At 38.1% G+C, this 15,242-nt stretch overlaps 1 protein-coding gene across 3 annotated transcripts in view; it reads left to right on the top strand.

The window, feature by feature from the left end:
- LOC137290837 (uncharacterized) overlaps positions 1 to 15,242 on the top strand; it is a 206,446-nt gene that overhangs the window by 101,583 nt on the left and 89,621 nt on the right. For all 3 annotated transcript variants that reach the window (XM_067821983.1, XM_067821984.1, XM_067821982.1), the window contains 7 exons: positions 5,992 to 6,158; positions 7,900 to 8,015; positions 12,732 to 12,838; positions 13,281 to 13,400; positions 13,797 to 13,892; positions 14,221 to 14,351; positions 14,907 to 15,164. In XM_067821983.1, coding sequence (XP_067678084.1) covers positions 5,992 to 6,158; positions 7,900 to 8,015; positions 12,732 to 12,838; positions 13,281 to 13,400; positions 13,797 to 13,892; positions 14,221 to 14,351; positions 14,907 to 15,164 — 995 coding nt within the window. The remainder of the gene's footprint in view (positions 1 to 5,991; positions 6,159 to 7,899; positions 8,016 to 12,731; positions 12,839 to 13,280; positions 13,401 to 13,796; positions 13,893 to 14,220; positions 14,352 to 14,906; positions 15,165 to 15,242) is intronic.

Below are 15,242 nucleotides of genomic sequence, written 5' to 3'. Positions count from 1 at the left end.
GATGGAATTTCTACCTGACCGGATTATGGTGTAATGTTTATGGAAGGAGTGAATGAATGACAGCTACAGATTGGATACATCACAGTGTTCACTCTAGGATGGTTCTTGAAGAGTTTCGGAATGACTTGACCATTGAGTGACCAGTTGTGCCAATATTTGTTGCGTATATAATACTGACTCACTGGATGTACTAGAGCAGAATGTTTCGGTGCTTTAGAAAGAAGAAAAAGAAGAAGACAAAGACTGTTAATGCCGGTCAGAATGGAAATACACAGGTAACCAGTGTGATATGCATATTCATAGTGAATTATGGACAAATAATCTTTGGTTTACTTCAGCGGTAGTGAGTGTCAGAAATTCTGGAACATATTGACAATAGATATTTGTATGAATTATTACAATGGACATCCGTTGAACCTGTTGACAGGCATCAGGTATTCATAGTTCATTGTGACCACCATTAATATTTGATTTGTTTGTAGTGTGTAACACCTTCAAGGAGGTTCAACTTTCCTTTCTCTATGTCAGGGTACGTGATGAAACATGAATGGCATGAACGATTGTTATTTAGGTAATTGCAAGAATCGCTTTGTTTTTCTTGTCAGTGGTCTAGACAAGATATTGGTTTAATTTGTCAAGGTTAAACAAGCACCATGGTATTGTCGTTGATGTTTTCATGACTTTTGATGCATGAAGTGTTTCAAGAGTGATGTGACGTTTTGAAAGGTAACTCATAAATGTCATGCATCGTATGCTGCTGTTGAGGGTGTAGGTCATAAAATATCGTTATTTCCTCTTTTGCAGTACAAGTGTTTTCTTTTGAACTGTTTTAAATTTGCACAAGACTTTATTCAACTGATTATTTATAGGACATGTTTCAATTTGGAAATTTGGGTGGAGTAACCTCCTTAAAGCGTTCGCATGTCACACTGACAAGGGACATGGTTCGATTCTTCACATGGGTTCAGTATGTTACCCCCGCCATTACATTGTTAGAGTGAGTGAGTGAGAAGATGGCTAAAGGAGGCATAAAATTAAACTCACTCACTATAAACATATCACTTATGTAGTCACTGTGTATCCTCATATCACCTTTAATATATCCCTTTGCCAAAATGTTTTTGGTACATGAGATATATTATAATCATTTAAATAAATAGGCTGATACTTTGTTGAATTATCAGAAATATTTCCATTTAAAAATGTTTAGATATAATTTTACATATCAGTTTAACAACACCTGCAGCCACTTTGGTGATATCGTGAGTAAATTCAGCTTATATATACCATCAAACCAGCTGCAGATACGTACTGACACAGGTGAAGTGTTTCATACCCTCGACCCTCGTAAAGGTAAAAGTCAAGGTGTGTCTCAAGAAGATATCACGGCATGGGTTAATGTGTGGAGTACACCTGTCATATCAGGGTGATTTACAGCTCCACTGGATTAGGCTCCTCTTTACAGGAGCTGCTACTCCTAGGGAAGGGTCCTTTGCATGTGGCTCCAAGTTGCTTTTCTTACTGTTATGATGATAGTCAGAGATGGTGCTCGTTTTGCCTTAATATGGCTGTTTGAGATATCAAAGACATTGACATGGATTGTTGGCTGACATATGGCAGATTTATGTTGCGATTATTCTGAGTATATAGGTGGGTTTTAAAGTATTGTAGTGCACATGGATAAGATTTAATCTGGGCTATTTAGCTTCCGTGTTAGAAGTTTTTGTCTAAACTTACCATAATCTTGAGTGCTATGTATCACTCATCTCTATATTCAGTCACAAAATGGAAATCTGGATCGATTCCAGATAAGCTGCAGTTTCTTGAGCCCTTTGTGAATTATAATATTGTTGATATTAATTAAACATGGAATTATTAATTCTATCATGAAATAAAATTTTACAAAATAAAGTAAACTACATTTAAAATGAACATGTTGTTATGGTGATGACTGATGTTTAAAAAAGCCCTGTATTTTGGTTCCTGCCAGTTGCTGTGTATTTTGATCATCTTTTACAAGTAAATATGTGATTCCTTAGAGTTTGTTATAACCATCTTTTACCATACTTCCCCGTGTACAGGTCCTGTCTCAACATTTGAGGGTAGCATACTCTTTTGAATTTAAGGAGCAAAACACCTCTGATCAGATACATGTACTGGTAATATATTTGTAATGTTTGAAAAAAGATCAAACTTTACCTGTATTCAATCTTTGGGCTACGTTTCAAATAACATCTTGATCTTTGGCTAAAAAAATGCATGCAATACACATTTACTTCGATTTTGGGCATGTCAATAGGCAGACTTGCACTTGGATTGATAAATGCTTTTGGCAGCTGACCAAGATTACAATCTGTCCTTCCATTTAGTTGTCTGCCTGTGTTGTAGACAAAACTTCTATTACAGGTAATCAGAGGACAGGGTCACAATGCTTTCATGGAAGCACAGTCGTCTCATGCTATGCTCTACATTGTGACTGACCCACAACTCGGTGTGTCATAACTTTTAATACCTGTGCATTGCTTGACACTGGTTGAGATCTGAAATTTTATAGGAGTGTTTGTCATTTGAGATGGAATGTAAAATAAAATCGACCAGAGTTGTTGTATTCGAAATATCTGGAGTGGTATTGATAACAGTTCTGTAATCTTGTATATGCAGACAGTGTTGAAGTTATTGAAGCAGTGAAGTTATTAGAGCAGTTCAAAATTATATCTCAACTAGGAATACTGAGGTCAAGTGGGCAGTGGACATTGTCGTCTTGTGGTTTTATGTCAGTAACTGACTACACAAGTCAAGTGTGAGTGTGCGTGTGCATGTGCATATGCGTGTGCATCTCTATGTGCATGTCTGTTCTAAAAGCCCAACTTTGATTCCATCAGGCTTACAATATGTTATTAGTCATTGTTTTCTTCATGGACTCTCCTTTGAGGTATTCCCCAAAGAAAGCCTTCTTTATGGCAGACATGTTTTGCTAATGTTTAAAGAGATCTTGTTAAAATCAGTGGTACTGAAATGTACCTCAAAACAGAATCACACTCTTTGCAAACTGTAACTTTCTTTCTGAGTTGAGAGAAGACAGTAAAAGGCACCTGCTGTACCTGTGTCTGGCCTATAGTAACTAAGCTGTTCCATGTGGACATCGATACCGAATGCTGTCTTCTAAGGTGTCAGTGATCTTCATGAGAGCAGCTTCACTAGGTGTGGCTGACAGTTACCTGGAGATGTATGGGGGTACTGGATAGGTGATGGGGAGTTATCAGGGGTCAGCTTACCTTTAGGTGTATTTGGGAGACAAGAGATGTGGTTGGTGGTAAGTGATAAGGGTCAGTTCACATGGAGATGTATAGGTCGGAGATGTATAGGTCACTGAACTCAACTTCTTTAAGTGGCATTTTAGAAGTTTGTATGATGAGGATGAAGATTTTTATGAATAGACAACTTCTTTCTTGCTGTGGATGCGACATTTTGGTGTAGATTCTAACACTGTTAGCAAACAAAAGATGATAAGCTTGACAATGGTGTTAGAATCTACACCGAAAAATTGCATCCACTGCAAGAAAGAAGTTTTCTATCCATAAAAGTCTTCATCCACTGAACTTGAGTTGGTGTAACGGGCTCAGGATTATTAGCCTGTCTTGTTAAGACCATGTGCATTGTCTTTGAAGGGTCAAAACTGTCTTGTTAATTTATGTAATTGTGTGATACATTACCATGCACTAAGATTGTATTCCAATTCTTTGGCCATGAAGGGGTTCTGGGGTAGCCATGGGGTAGCCCTGGGGTTTAAGTGTTCTAAACAAATGGGTTTCCTTACACAAAAGAGTACAAACTGTGAAGCCCGTTTCTTAGGTCACTTGGATATTCCTTGAATATTGCTAAACGTGGCATTAAACAGACAGTGTCTCAGAGACAATGTAGAAATGTATAACATTCCCTCTGATGTACTCAGTTGTAATGAAAGTGTTCCAAGTCACAGCTGTTATGTTGCTCTGAAGTAGGTGTTTATAGGTAGTTAATTATGAATTAATATTTCATGAAGGTACATTCCTTAATGACTATTAACAATCACCTACCTAGCTTGACTCATCAACACAAACAAGTTACAATGCCTTTAGAACTAGATGTCTTTCTGCCGTGTCAGAATATGTGAAGTATGTCAAATGAAATCTTTAAGATAACAGAACCTGCCTTTCAAACCAAGAATGTCAGAAATAAAGTGCTGAAAACCTTACAGTACCTAACAACATCCCATTAATAATTAAACAAGGGACTTACATTACTGCTTGCAAACATCTGTGACCTGTTAAGTTGCCCAAAACAATAACGACTAAACTCAATCACATTACTTGTCCTGCTGTTGTACATTTTCAAAAATAGTGTATTTTTGTATTATTTTCATAACATTTAATTGTGGTTTTCTTAATTTTAAGAATTTTCTCTGGCTCCCATTCACAAAGTAATTCTGTTTGCTATGATTTGATCAGCTGTTCGTTAATGTCTGTATTTGGTGTTTATCTTTGATGTTAATATTATCACTGTATCACTTTCCACAAAAAGGTCAAATACAGACAAAAGCAAAAAATTTACATTGATGTTTTTGCCTGCACTGAACAAAATGATTTAGTGCTAGTGCAAAAACAATCCATGTTTGTCAGTGTTGATTATAAACTGAGCTGTTGGTTACAAGCTGTTTTTCTTGTATGTTTCAAGGAGGGCCATCATGACAGAACTATTTGCTCATTAATCTGTACAAAGCCCCCTCAAGAAGTTGTTGACTCCAGACGGAGGTGGAATGTTGTAGCTAATATTACAAATGGGTCAATTGCTGTTGACACGTGTGTTTGAAATGTCAGCACTAATGTCAATATATGTTTCTGTTCCCCATTGACAAGTTCTAAAGGTTATCATGCAGGGTCTGCAATAGGAAAATCCGAAAAGTATTACACTGATTCATACTATTCAAGATTCTGCAGAATGAAGGATGTATTCCTGTTATGACTTGTCAGGGAGCGTTTATAGTGGGATGGGGGTGTTCACATGTACAATTTCATCCTAATATACAAGGGGGTCAGCAATTTGTACATAAGTATGTTAAGAAACATGCTAAAAAGTATAGAAGGGGAGGGGTGGTGATCAACTTTGTATGTTTGTATGTGATGCACAGGGAGGCCACTTAATTGGTACTTCAATTTTCTGGTTGTCACTCACATTGAACATGCTTCTTCATAAAAATCATCATGAATTTAAAGTTAATTGACACGTACACATATTCTAAACACCATGCTTGTCCAGTTTGCTGATGTTGATGAACACGTTTGCCAGCTGTTGTTACAGTTAAGGTTACACATACGAAGGCTGTTATTAGGTGTAGGGATTATCTATTCAATATTCTCTATAAATTTGTTCACTTGCTTACTCTCTATGAAGCTTGGTGTCTCAGCACTACCTCAGTACACTCAAAGTGGTATTTGTCCAACATCTGGCATCACAATAATCATACAAAACAGTGATATGACTAAAATCCTGGGCCTAGATTGTCGGAGCTCTCTTAGCGCTAAGATAGTCATAAGTTAATGTTCATGTATGGCACTTACAACTATCCTAGTGCAAAGAGAGCATTGAAAGTCTAGTCCCTGATGAAAAGAACCTGAATCTGTTGCTCAAATATATTTGCATCACAGTATAGCAGTAGGAGACAGCAAGTGGGATCGGGGAAGGTATTCATAAGTGCATGTAACAAACAATAGGAAAACCTTTTTGATTAAATATCTGTCAATTTATGTGCATCTTTTTTGTTTAAGCTGAGTATTATGGCAAAACCCAGTTCCCCTCACAACTGCTTAAAATTTCAACAAGATTTATTTCAGATGACTGCATGCTGTGGTGTTTTCCTGAAAATGTTGGATCCTGATTTCCAGATAGTGCAGAAAAAGAAACTTTCTGCCCTGTTGAAAAACGAATTGCTTTAATGAAGATGAATTGTTTCAGATTTCCGAAGTTGTGGTGCCAGGGCAGACAGAAGACATCACAGCACGTGACGCTTTGTTGCTATGGAGTCGCAGACATGTGGAAGGTTACCCTGGCGTCCAGATCAGAGACTTTTCGAGAAGTTGGAGAGACGGAAAAGCATTCCTTGCCATTGCACACAGACACAGGTGAAGCATGCCTTTTCATTGGTTAATTTGTGTCACATGGTTAAATGGTTCAAGTACCAGATTCTTTGTGTAGAACAACTTGTTATCCCCACCACAACGCATTTTGCATGTACTGGTGCCTTTTGGTATTTTCTGTCCTTGTGGAACAGAACTTCAAAACTGTTCATTATTTCTTCACCAAGCTGCAGATCTGGTTGTAGTTTTGGAATTCTGAATTTGTATAGTTGTTTATTTTTATTTTTGTGTACGCTTCCATGCCAACGAATTTGGTTCGACTGAAATTAGTGGTAGGGCTCCTTTCTCAAGCAGAACCTAAAAACCTTTCAGCATTGTCTTCCCACCTTGCCGTATACACACCAAAATATTTGACATAATCATTACTAGCAGACATATTAATGAAGAGTATTTTGCCATTGTGAGGGATATTGATGACTTTGTCGTCTTGTTACAATTTCATCTATTAATGCTTATTCAAATTGAACGTTCGGGTTTACCAGCTAGACACTCACCTCTGTAGGTCAAGGTCAGACATCAAAACATTTATATAACGCCAGTTTCAGTCCAAATATTCTTTCACAGTAGTGCTCTCCAAACAACTGGAAAATGAAAAGTTAGACACTGTATCACATGTGTGATTTCCTTCACCACTTTTTGGTCTTGGTGATTTTGTGTGTCTCATTATATGTACTAGTACAAACTTGGTTATCTTCAAGAACCAAACACTCAACACATGTTGGCCAGATGTGCTTTGTGGAGATTTCACGGCATTTGTTATACAATGCAGATTTTCTATAACCTAACACCCCAAAACTACCCAGGTTTCACATATAACAGGTGATCCAGCGGCCACCATAGATGCAGAGAATACCAGCATCTGATAGTATTTTCCTAGCTACATATCACAGTCCTCCTCATCACATCCTCCCAGGATAGGTGTCTTCCTGAATTTGCATCTCCACATCTCGGCTCCAAGCCAACAAGATAAAAAGACTCTTCTTGTTTTTTAATGAGCCCTCACTGCTGTATCTCTTCCCTGAGCATCTTGAATTGTGATTCATGTAAACTGTTTACTTAAAATTACTGATTTGTGAGCCTTTTCTGCTAATTTTGTTCATCATTTTCTTCAGTAATATTGTCAGTATTGGTGGCATGTTAATGTTTAAGGACTGTTGTAAGCAGATAGCTATCTTTATTGCACTATAATGTCTCAGGAGGAATTTAATTTATTTTTGCCTTTCACATGTTTTGGGGGTTCAGGGGATGTTTATTGATATGTTGTCTTTTAGTGTTTACATAAAAGCTGTGACTGTTTAGGTTAATGGGATATTTCAAATCTGATAGAAAGTTTTATGAATAAACATGCTCTGGGGTTTGTTTCTTTTGATAAGCATGTGGTTACTGAGTATTGTATAGCCTGTGTTAAAATGAAAATAAACTAAGATGTCTGTTGTGTTTATCTCACGCTTATCATATGATGATGTGATGCAGTGTTTAAAATGAAGTCTAGACATGTAGTCACTCACCAAGAATTATCAATTTTCTAAAATTATTTTCAAGATAATGTGTTTTTCATTATCATTGGGTAAATGTTTTATTTTGTTTTTCAAATCTTAATGTTATTTTTTGTACACTTGAATTACTTTCTACTGGGGTTTGTAGAAACCTTTGTGAAATTACTTGACCTTAATAACTTTCTTATAAACATAAGACCTGACTTAATGTTTCATTGTTTGTTTTCCAGACCAGATTTGGTGGACTTCCGGAAAGCCAGACATTGCAGCAACAAACAGAACCTTGAGACAGCTTTCCGATTGTACGAGAGGGAATATGGAGTTACCAGACTTCTTGACCCTGAAGGTGAGAACAAAGGGAAACAACTCTGGTATCACACACACACACAAATATTGAATGCTGTGGGTCCAAACAAATTATGGGTGGCATAATTATTAATTATAATTAAAAGTGGCATAAAACCTTATTATCATTCACTCACTCACTCAGTCCCTTTCACTCACTCACTCACTCACTTTCACTCTCACTCACTTTCACTCTCACTCACTATGCAGTGGTGACCATGATATGGGTTACACCTTAATATAGACTTCATTAGTCTTAGTGCTAAGGTTGTTTTGCACAACATCACCCTTAGCAAATGACAGTGGTAACAAACTCAAACACTTATTAAGAAAAATAATAATCAGCGAAAGAAACACAATTTTGTTTTTTGATAAACGTGTCAAAAGAAAACGTAAGCATGAAGGCTTACTTTTATGAGATGTCATTTTTAAAACTTCTTTTGCTGTTCAGTATAGTTGAGACCCATGATTTTACATAGGGCAGTTCCACTTGTTAAATTGAGTTCTTTTGTCACCATGTAGGTAGTAATAGTCAAGGTTTGTCTCTAAAGGTCATGCATAACATGATGGATTAAAATGGATATATTTTTCTGTTGTGATTTTGCATTTGAGTTCCAACAGCATTGCGTGAATGAGGTTTGTACCACTTCCACCATGATAGGGATCCACAAGAAATGGTGTTCAGGTATTTCACCAATTTTGGGAATTGAACATGGGTCTTAGGCATGATGACCAGACACTTGAACATATGGCTGCCTTGTACAGCATTGTTACCTCATCTTCACCCTCAGTGTGTGTACCTGCCAACGTAAATATGTATGCTGGATAGATGTGAAGGAGGTGGGGAAGTGGGCTCAAGTAGAGTTCACCTGATACCTTTATCACACAGATCTGTAGATGGGACTGTTTTTATGACCTGAATACGTAAGACACCTGACTTGTCACAAGTCTTGAGTATCTTTGCAGAGTTCTTATGATGCACATGATCAGGGCTGATTGTTGTTCTTGTCTTGCCCCTAATAGGAACAATGTAAACTGATGTGACCCCTTTGAAACAAGCCGCTTGAATTATGTGTACAGAATAAGTTGTTGAGCCAATGATAGGATGGGATTTGAGGAGATTTGGCCCAGTGAGGATTAGGAGAGGGGCCAAATGGAAGGGTTAAGTTTAATACATTGATACTTGTATGTCTTATTTATCAAGATCTATGGGTCATTGGAGTGTGTCCCTTCTCTGAAGTCTTCCACCCATATAAAATCTTCAAACAAATGATCTCTGAATCTTTTTCACCCAGTTAGACTAACACTTAGTCTAAAAAGTTATAGAATTTTGATAAAAAAACACATACTTGTACTCAGATTGAAAAGGAGCCTCTGAGAGATGGGAGCCGTTGATCCTGGGGAAAATCTAGACTTAGGCTTTTGTGTTAGAAATTGTGGGTGGAAGAGAAACAAATATTGTTCAATTCTTTTGAGACAATCAGTTTAAGTTTTGCATAAAAAAAATATCATGGGAAGGGACACCAGAAATGGGTCCCACACACTGAACATGTATGGAGAATCAAACCTGGGTCTTCAGCATAACAAGTGAAAGCTTTAACCACTGGACTACCCCACCACCACCTCAGGGCCTGTGAGGGGGCTTTGTGACATGATGTTGGACATAATGCAGACTGTTTCACCATGTGTTGTCTTGCGGATTATTGCTGAAATGTCTTTCAATGGTTCCAGAAATACGTAATTCCACCATGAGATAACAACCTGTTGGCACTGACTTTGAATTTGATCCAAGGACAAACACAATCACAAAAATAGATCTCCTGGAGCTGTTTGTTTGCACACAGTAATGCCATTATGAGAATCCCCCAGTATATATGTCATTTGATAATGTCGGGTAATGTCATAGCTTGTTTGTAGCGGAAATAGTGCCAGATACACAGGCGAGGTTATAGACTCTCTTTTACTAAAAGTGATGTTCCACATTGAATCAACCTCTGTTATGACTTTTGTGAAATGTTTTGACGTTTGAGACATGTAGCTGGTACTGTTTTGGTGAAGTGTCAAGATTATTTGAAGCTAATGTTGAGAGTGTTGTCTGTTGCTACCTCTTCATGATTACAAGACGAATACACTACCATCATAGGTCTTTAGGTTCCAAATTACCAACCTCTAATGCCTGTCCCCTCTAATTGAGGTCCTGGTGAAGTTCCTTACATGGGGAAGTCTGGGACAAGCTTGGTTTTGAGGTCCTAGTGCAGTTCCTTCCATTGGGACGTCTGAGACAAGCTTGGTTTTGAGGTTCTTTTGCAGTTTCTTCCATTGGGATGTCTGAGACAAGCTTGGTTTTGAGGTTCTTTTGCAGTTCCTTCCATTGGGACGTCTGAGACAAGCTTGGTTTTGAGATCCTAGTGCAGTTCCTTCCATCGACATTTGTTGACAGGATAGTCTCCCAGTATTGGATACTTGTAGTGAGAGATGTGTAAGACAGTTACTTTAGAGTTATGTTACTTTATGTGAAGTGACATATTATAATGTGTGCTCATGTACTTTTTTTCTGTCCCTGATGCTCATGCTATCAGTCATGCATAGGGTACTGTTAGCTAGCATGTACGATCTTCTAAGAGTGAACAATAAAGCGAGTGAGTGAATATGGCCTTACGCCGCTTTTAGCAGTATTCCAACAATATCACACAATATCACAGCAAGGAGAACCAAAAATAGGCCTCATACATTGAACCAAAATGGGGAATCAAACCTGGATCTTTGGCATGATGAGCAAACTCTTGAACCACTAGGCTACCTCACCTGACAATAAAGGAATTTGTGGAAGATCTATGTCTTGTTTTGTGTGGATCATTCATCCTTCTGTGACCTTTTGCTTGAAATAAATACTTGAAGACATGGAACAGACTTGGCGGTGAGAGTAAACAACTATCACTCAGTCTTTCTCGTTTGTTTACTCATTAATGCATTTGTACTCATAGTTATGATAATCCTCTGTCATATGATCTGAGGCAATTATAATATTCATAATCTCCTGTCTGATTAATAAATGGATGCAGTTAATCCATTGCTGCTTCTGTTTCATGCTATTCCAGTGCCAAAATGGTAGTATCGGTCCAAATTCTGTACTGATAGTGCTTGGCAGTGTAATTGGCAGGAGAACTTTTTATGGAATGTACGAGGAATATATATGTCTGTGGTAATTCTTGCAAGTAATTGATGCACGGAAATTGATGTAATTGGATGAGTTAGTTTTTTCGTTCCATTCGAGATGTTTATTTGTCAGGTTAATGTATTATGATACCTATCAACATCCTGTGGTGAGATGATGCATGTGGCGAGATGATGTAAATTGTCTCAGGATTTTAAAGAGATTGACTCATAGTTATAAAAAATATAGTAATAACAAAAATATTGGATTTCTGGGCTTGCTTGATAGTGCTGGAATATTGCTAAAAGCGGTGCAAGACTTGACTCACTCTGGATATTTAGCGCTGTACAAATGTCTGATTTGATTTGGCTTGATTTGGTTCCATACTGTAATAAAAATCAGAAGATTTATCACTCACTCACTCACTTACTCACTCACTCACACACTCACTCATTCTCACTCACTCACTCTGCACCGATATAAACATTGCAAGTATCATCCAAACAACCGTCATCTGTTCAAAGAGAATATATCCAAAGGCAAGTTTCTGTAGCGTAGCTAACTCACAACACAGCAGGGTAAACACCCAGCCAGTTGAGTGAAAGCAAATCTACAGATAGTGCACATGCCCTGATGTGTGTGCTCAGATGTAGAACACACTGATTGTTGGTGGAACGCCCAGACAAGTCCTTGTTGGAGTTTCTCATATTGGTATCACAGCACACTTGTTCCATCAGTTTCACAAGGATTAGACAAGATCGTTTTTCTGTGTGTGGTAGCGATAGAAATCAGTTAAGCGTCAGTCATAGTTCAGAGTCTATTTTTTTGCCAGAATATATATATAATCTTGTGAGAAAAATATATAATAAAACGACAACAAAAACTCAAATTTCTCAACCAACCCAGTACTTATCCCACAACAACTATCCCATTCATCATGTATTGTAATTACCCCTTGCAGCTCATTTTGCAGGCGTTATTAAAATGGACTACGTCTGTGTGCCCATACATCTGCCCGTATGTGCAAGCGTCCATGCACATTTGTCTTTTCCAGATGAGATCTTTAAATATTTCTTCACCAAACTTGGCACATACATGTTTTGTGGTGTACTGGCACCTTTTGGTAGTTTTGGTATTCTGATTAAAATATTTTTCCATGGTATCAAATTTGACTTTGTCTGAAATTGTTGGTATTTTTTTTTTCGGAGCAGAACTTTAACTTTTCTCTATTTCTTCACCAAACTTGGCAGATATAATCATATCTAGTAGACATATTAGTAAGTAAGAGTATTTTACCATTGCAGGAGATATTGATGACTTTGTCTTCTTGTTCATCCTGCTCCAGAACAAATACACCTGCATCTGATTTAATCATGGGCCTCTGACCTTGTCTGCTTGACAGAAATAAACAGGTCCAACTAGCTTTGTGAAATTAGTTTTCAATTTGAGTTATCTCTTGTTCAGCAATATTTTTTGTTTGAAGATGACATTTGAAAGGTGTTTGCATACACCGTAACCACCATATGTATATGCTGCATACTGACATTGAGTTTGTATCTTCAGATATGGATGTACCTGACCCTGATGATAAGTCTGTGTTGACCTACGTTTCCTCCCTCTATGATGTCTTCCCACAAGTCCCCACGGTCGAGCAGTCTCTCAGAGACAATGTATGTACCTCCACTCTTCCACCATTATATATTAGCTCTTTAATTCTGCATAAGTTTTCCAAAACTTTTATGGTTTTTAACATTTGATAGAAAAAAGTATGTTAGAAGGAATTAAATCAAACTCTCTACGACTGCCAGCTGACTTTACCATGGTCACATTGGCCAACAAGTAGTCTCTGAAATGGGTTTGAATCTCAGTGGAGACACCAAACATTTGTGACCTTGGTCTCATACTGTGTTGTGTCCCTTGGAAAAGCACTTCGGCCACGTTGCACTCAGTCCACCCAGCTGTTTAAAGTGGGTATTTGATAAGCGGAAGTACATAGTAGCGGCTTTGAAAGTACAGTTCTGTCAAGATAATAATGTAACACCAGAAAACAGCACCGAGTTAGATTTTTGGTGTGAAACTTATTATTCGTTTATTGTTATTGTTGCTGTGTAGGAGCGTCAGCTGAAAGTCGAGGAGTACCGTGACCTGGCCACCGCCCTGCTGTCATGGCTGACCCCCACAACCAACATGATGCTCGACCGCTCCTTCCCAGGAACCCTGATGGAGCTCAAGGTATGTCCTGCACTCTTATTGTCTGCCATTATAGTAAATCTTTACCACAGACAAAACATAACCGATGAAGCGGCAAGTTCTAGTATTACTGGCAAACATTTAGATTTCCTTTTTTAAAGAGTGCAAGGAGGGGTTTGTTGACAAGGTATTTGATCACCATTCTTAAATGTTAGAGTTTGATTCTCTGCATTGTTGCTTTGTTTAAGGTACATTTTGTTGATATTGTTAAGAGTTAAGCAGAACCTTGCTGGCTTATCAATTTTGTAGCTTTTAAAGATCTCTAATACTAACGTCAAATAGCTGCTGAGAAACAATAAAACTCTCGGTTGAACTGAACATTTATTTTGTCATTGTTTTTATTTAGATATACAACATTTGTTGTTTTTTTTAATGCAGAATTTGCTGACTGACTTCAATAGATTCCGTCTAGAAGATTTCCCAGAGAGAATGGAACAAAGGAAGAAGCTCCTGAAACTGTGGGAGGAAATACAGGTGAATACTGATGCCATGTGTGATTGACACACCATCAGAGCAAAATCCTAAACCACCTTAATCGTATTATGAAATCACTCTGAGAGAAACTACATAGCCGATTTACACATTCACCTTGACATTACCTATTGAAAAAGTGACATTTTAGGATGAAATAATAGATAAGCCTGTCTGTGCTGTCACATTGTGAGTTGGAATGTGAAAATATTCTACAAAGTAAACAGTGGTTTCTAGAATAATGGTCAGTATGATCTTTATTAGATACTAATGTCTCGCCAAACATACTTGTGTTTTACATGTTATGAGATGATGTTTCCTTGTGTGGCAGCAACTCTCTGCAGACTCCGCCCATCCCGGGATAGAGGAAGAATTTAGTCCTGACAATATCAACCGATTGTGGAGCAGATTCGTCTCGGCCCAGCAAGAGAGAGACATGGCCCTTCAAGCAGAAATACTCAGGTGAGCTGTAGAGCTCTGTATTCAGTGTACTTGGAGGTACACTAATACTCAGGTGAGCTATAGGGCTCTATATTCAGGTGTAATTGGAGGTAGACTGATACTCAAGTGAGCAATACATTAGGGTTCTATATTCAGATGTACTTGGAGGTACACTGATACTCAGGTGAGCTCTAGGGCTCTATATTCAGGTGTATTTGGAGGTAGACTGATACTCAAGTGAGCTATACATTAGGGTTCTATATTCAGGTGTACTTGGAGGTACACTGATACTCAGGTGAGCTCTAGGGCTCTATATCCAGGTGTACTTGGAGGGAGACTGATACTTCATTGAACTATACTCATCTATATTCATGGCTACTTGGATGTAGACTGATAATTTGGTGAGATACACTTAGATTCTGTATTCAAGATGACTGGTGTTTTTGATGATGATGACAACGATGACAATGACAACAGCAGCGATGAAGATAATGGTGATGACAACGACAATGGTGATGACAATGATGACATTGATGTCAGTAGTGTGATAACCAGTGACTATATCATTTGTATCAGGTTGGAGCGACTTCAGCGAGTAGCAGAGAAGGTACACCGGGAGTCCAAGATGAATGAGGACACACTGAGTGAACTGGAGAGGAAGGTGGCAGAGGAGGAGAGAAGGGTGGATGTGATACACCCCTTTGAGGCCAAGCGTAACTGTGATGCAATTGACCGGTCCATCAAGACTATTGAGGACAACATTCGTAACCTGTTCCGAGATATTCACAGTTTACAAGATGGCCGATATCCCCAGGCGGATCAAATCTACAGGAGGTGAGGATCAGACTTGAGACGTAATGTTTCAATGTATGCACTGATGCATGGATATAAATAAAACATATATATGTCTAT

The sequence above is a fragment of the Haliotis asinina genome, chromosome 7, assembly GCF_037392515.1.
Source record: "Haliotis asinina isolate JCU_RB_2024 chromosome 7, JCU_Hal_asi_v2, whole genome shotgun sequence".
Taxonomy (NCBI): domain Eukaryota; kingdom Metazoa; phylum Mollusca; class Gastropoda; order Lepetellida; family Haliotidae; genus Haliotis; species Haliotis asinina.
Note: the sequence above shows the minus strand (reverse complement) of the source record. Positions and strands in the feature narration are given on the sequence as shown.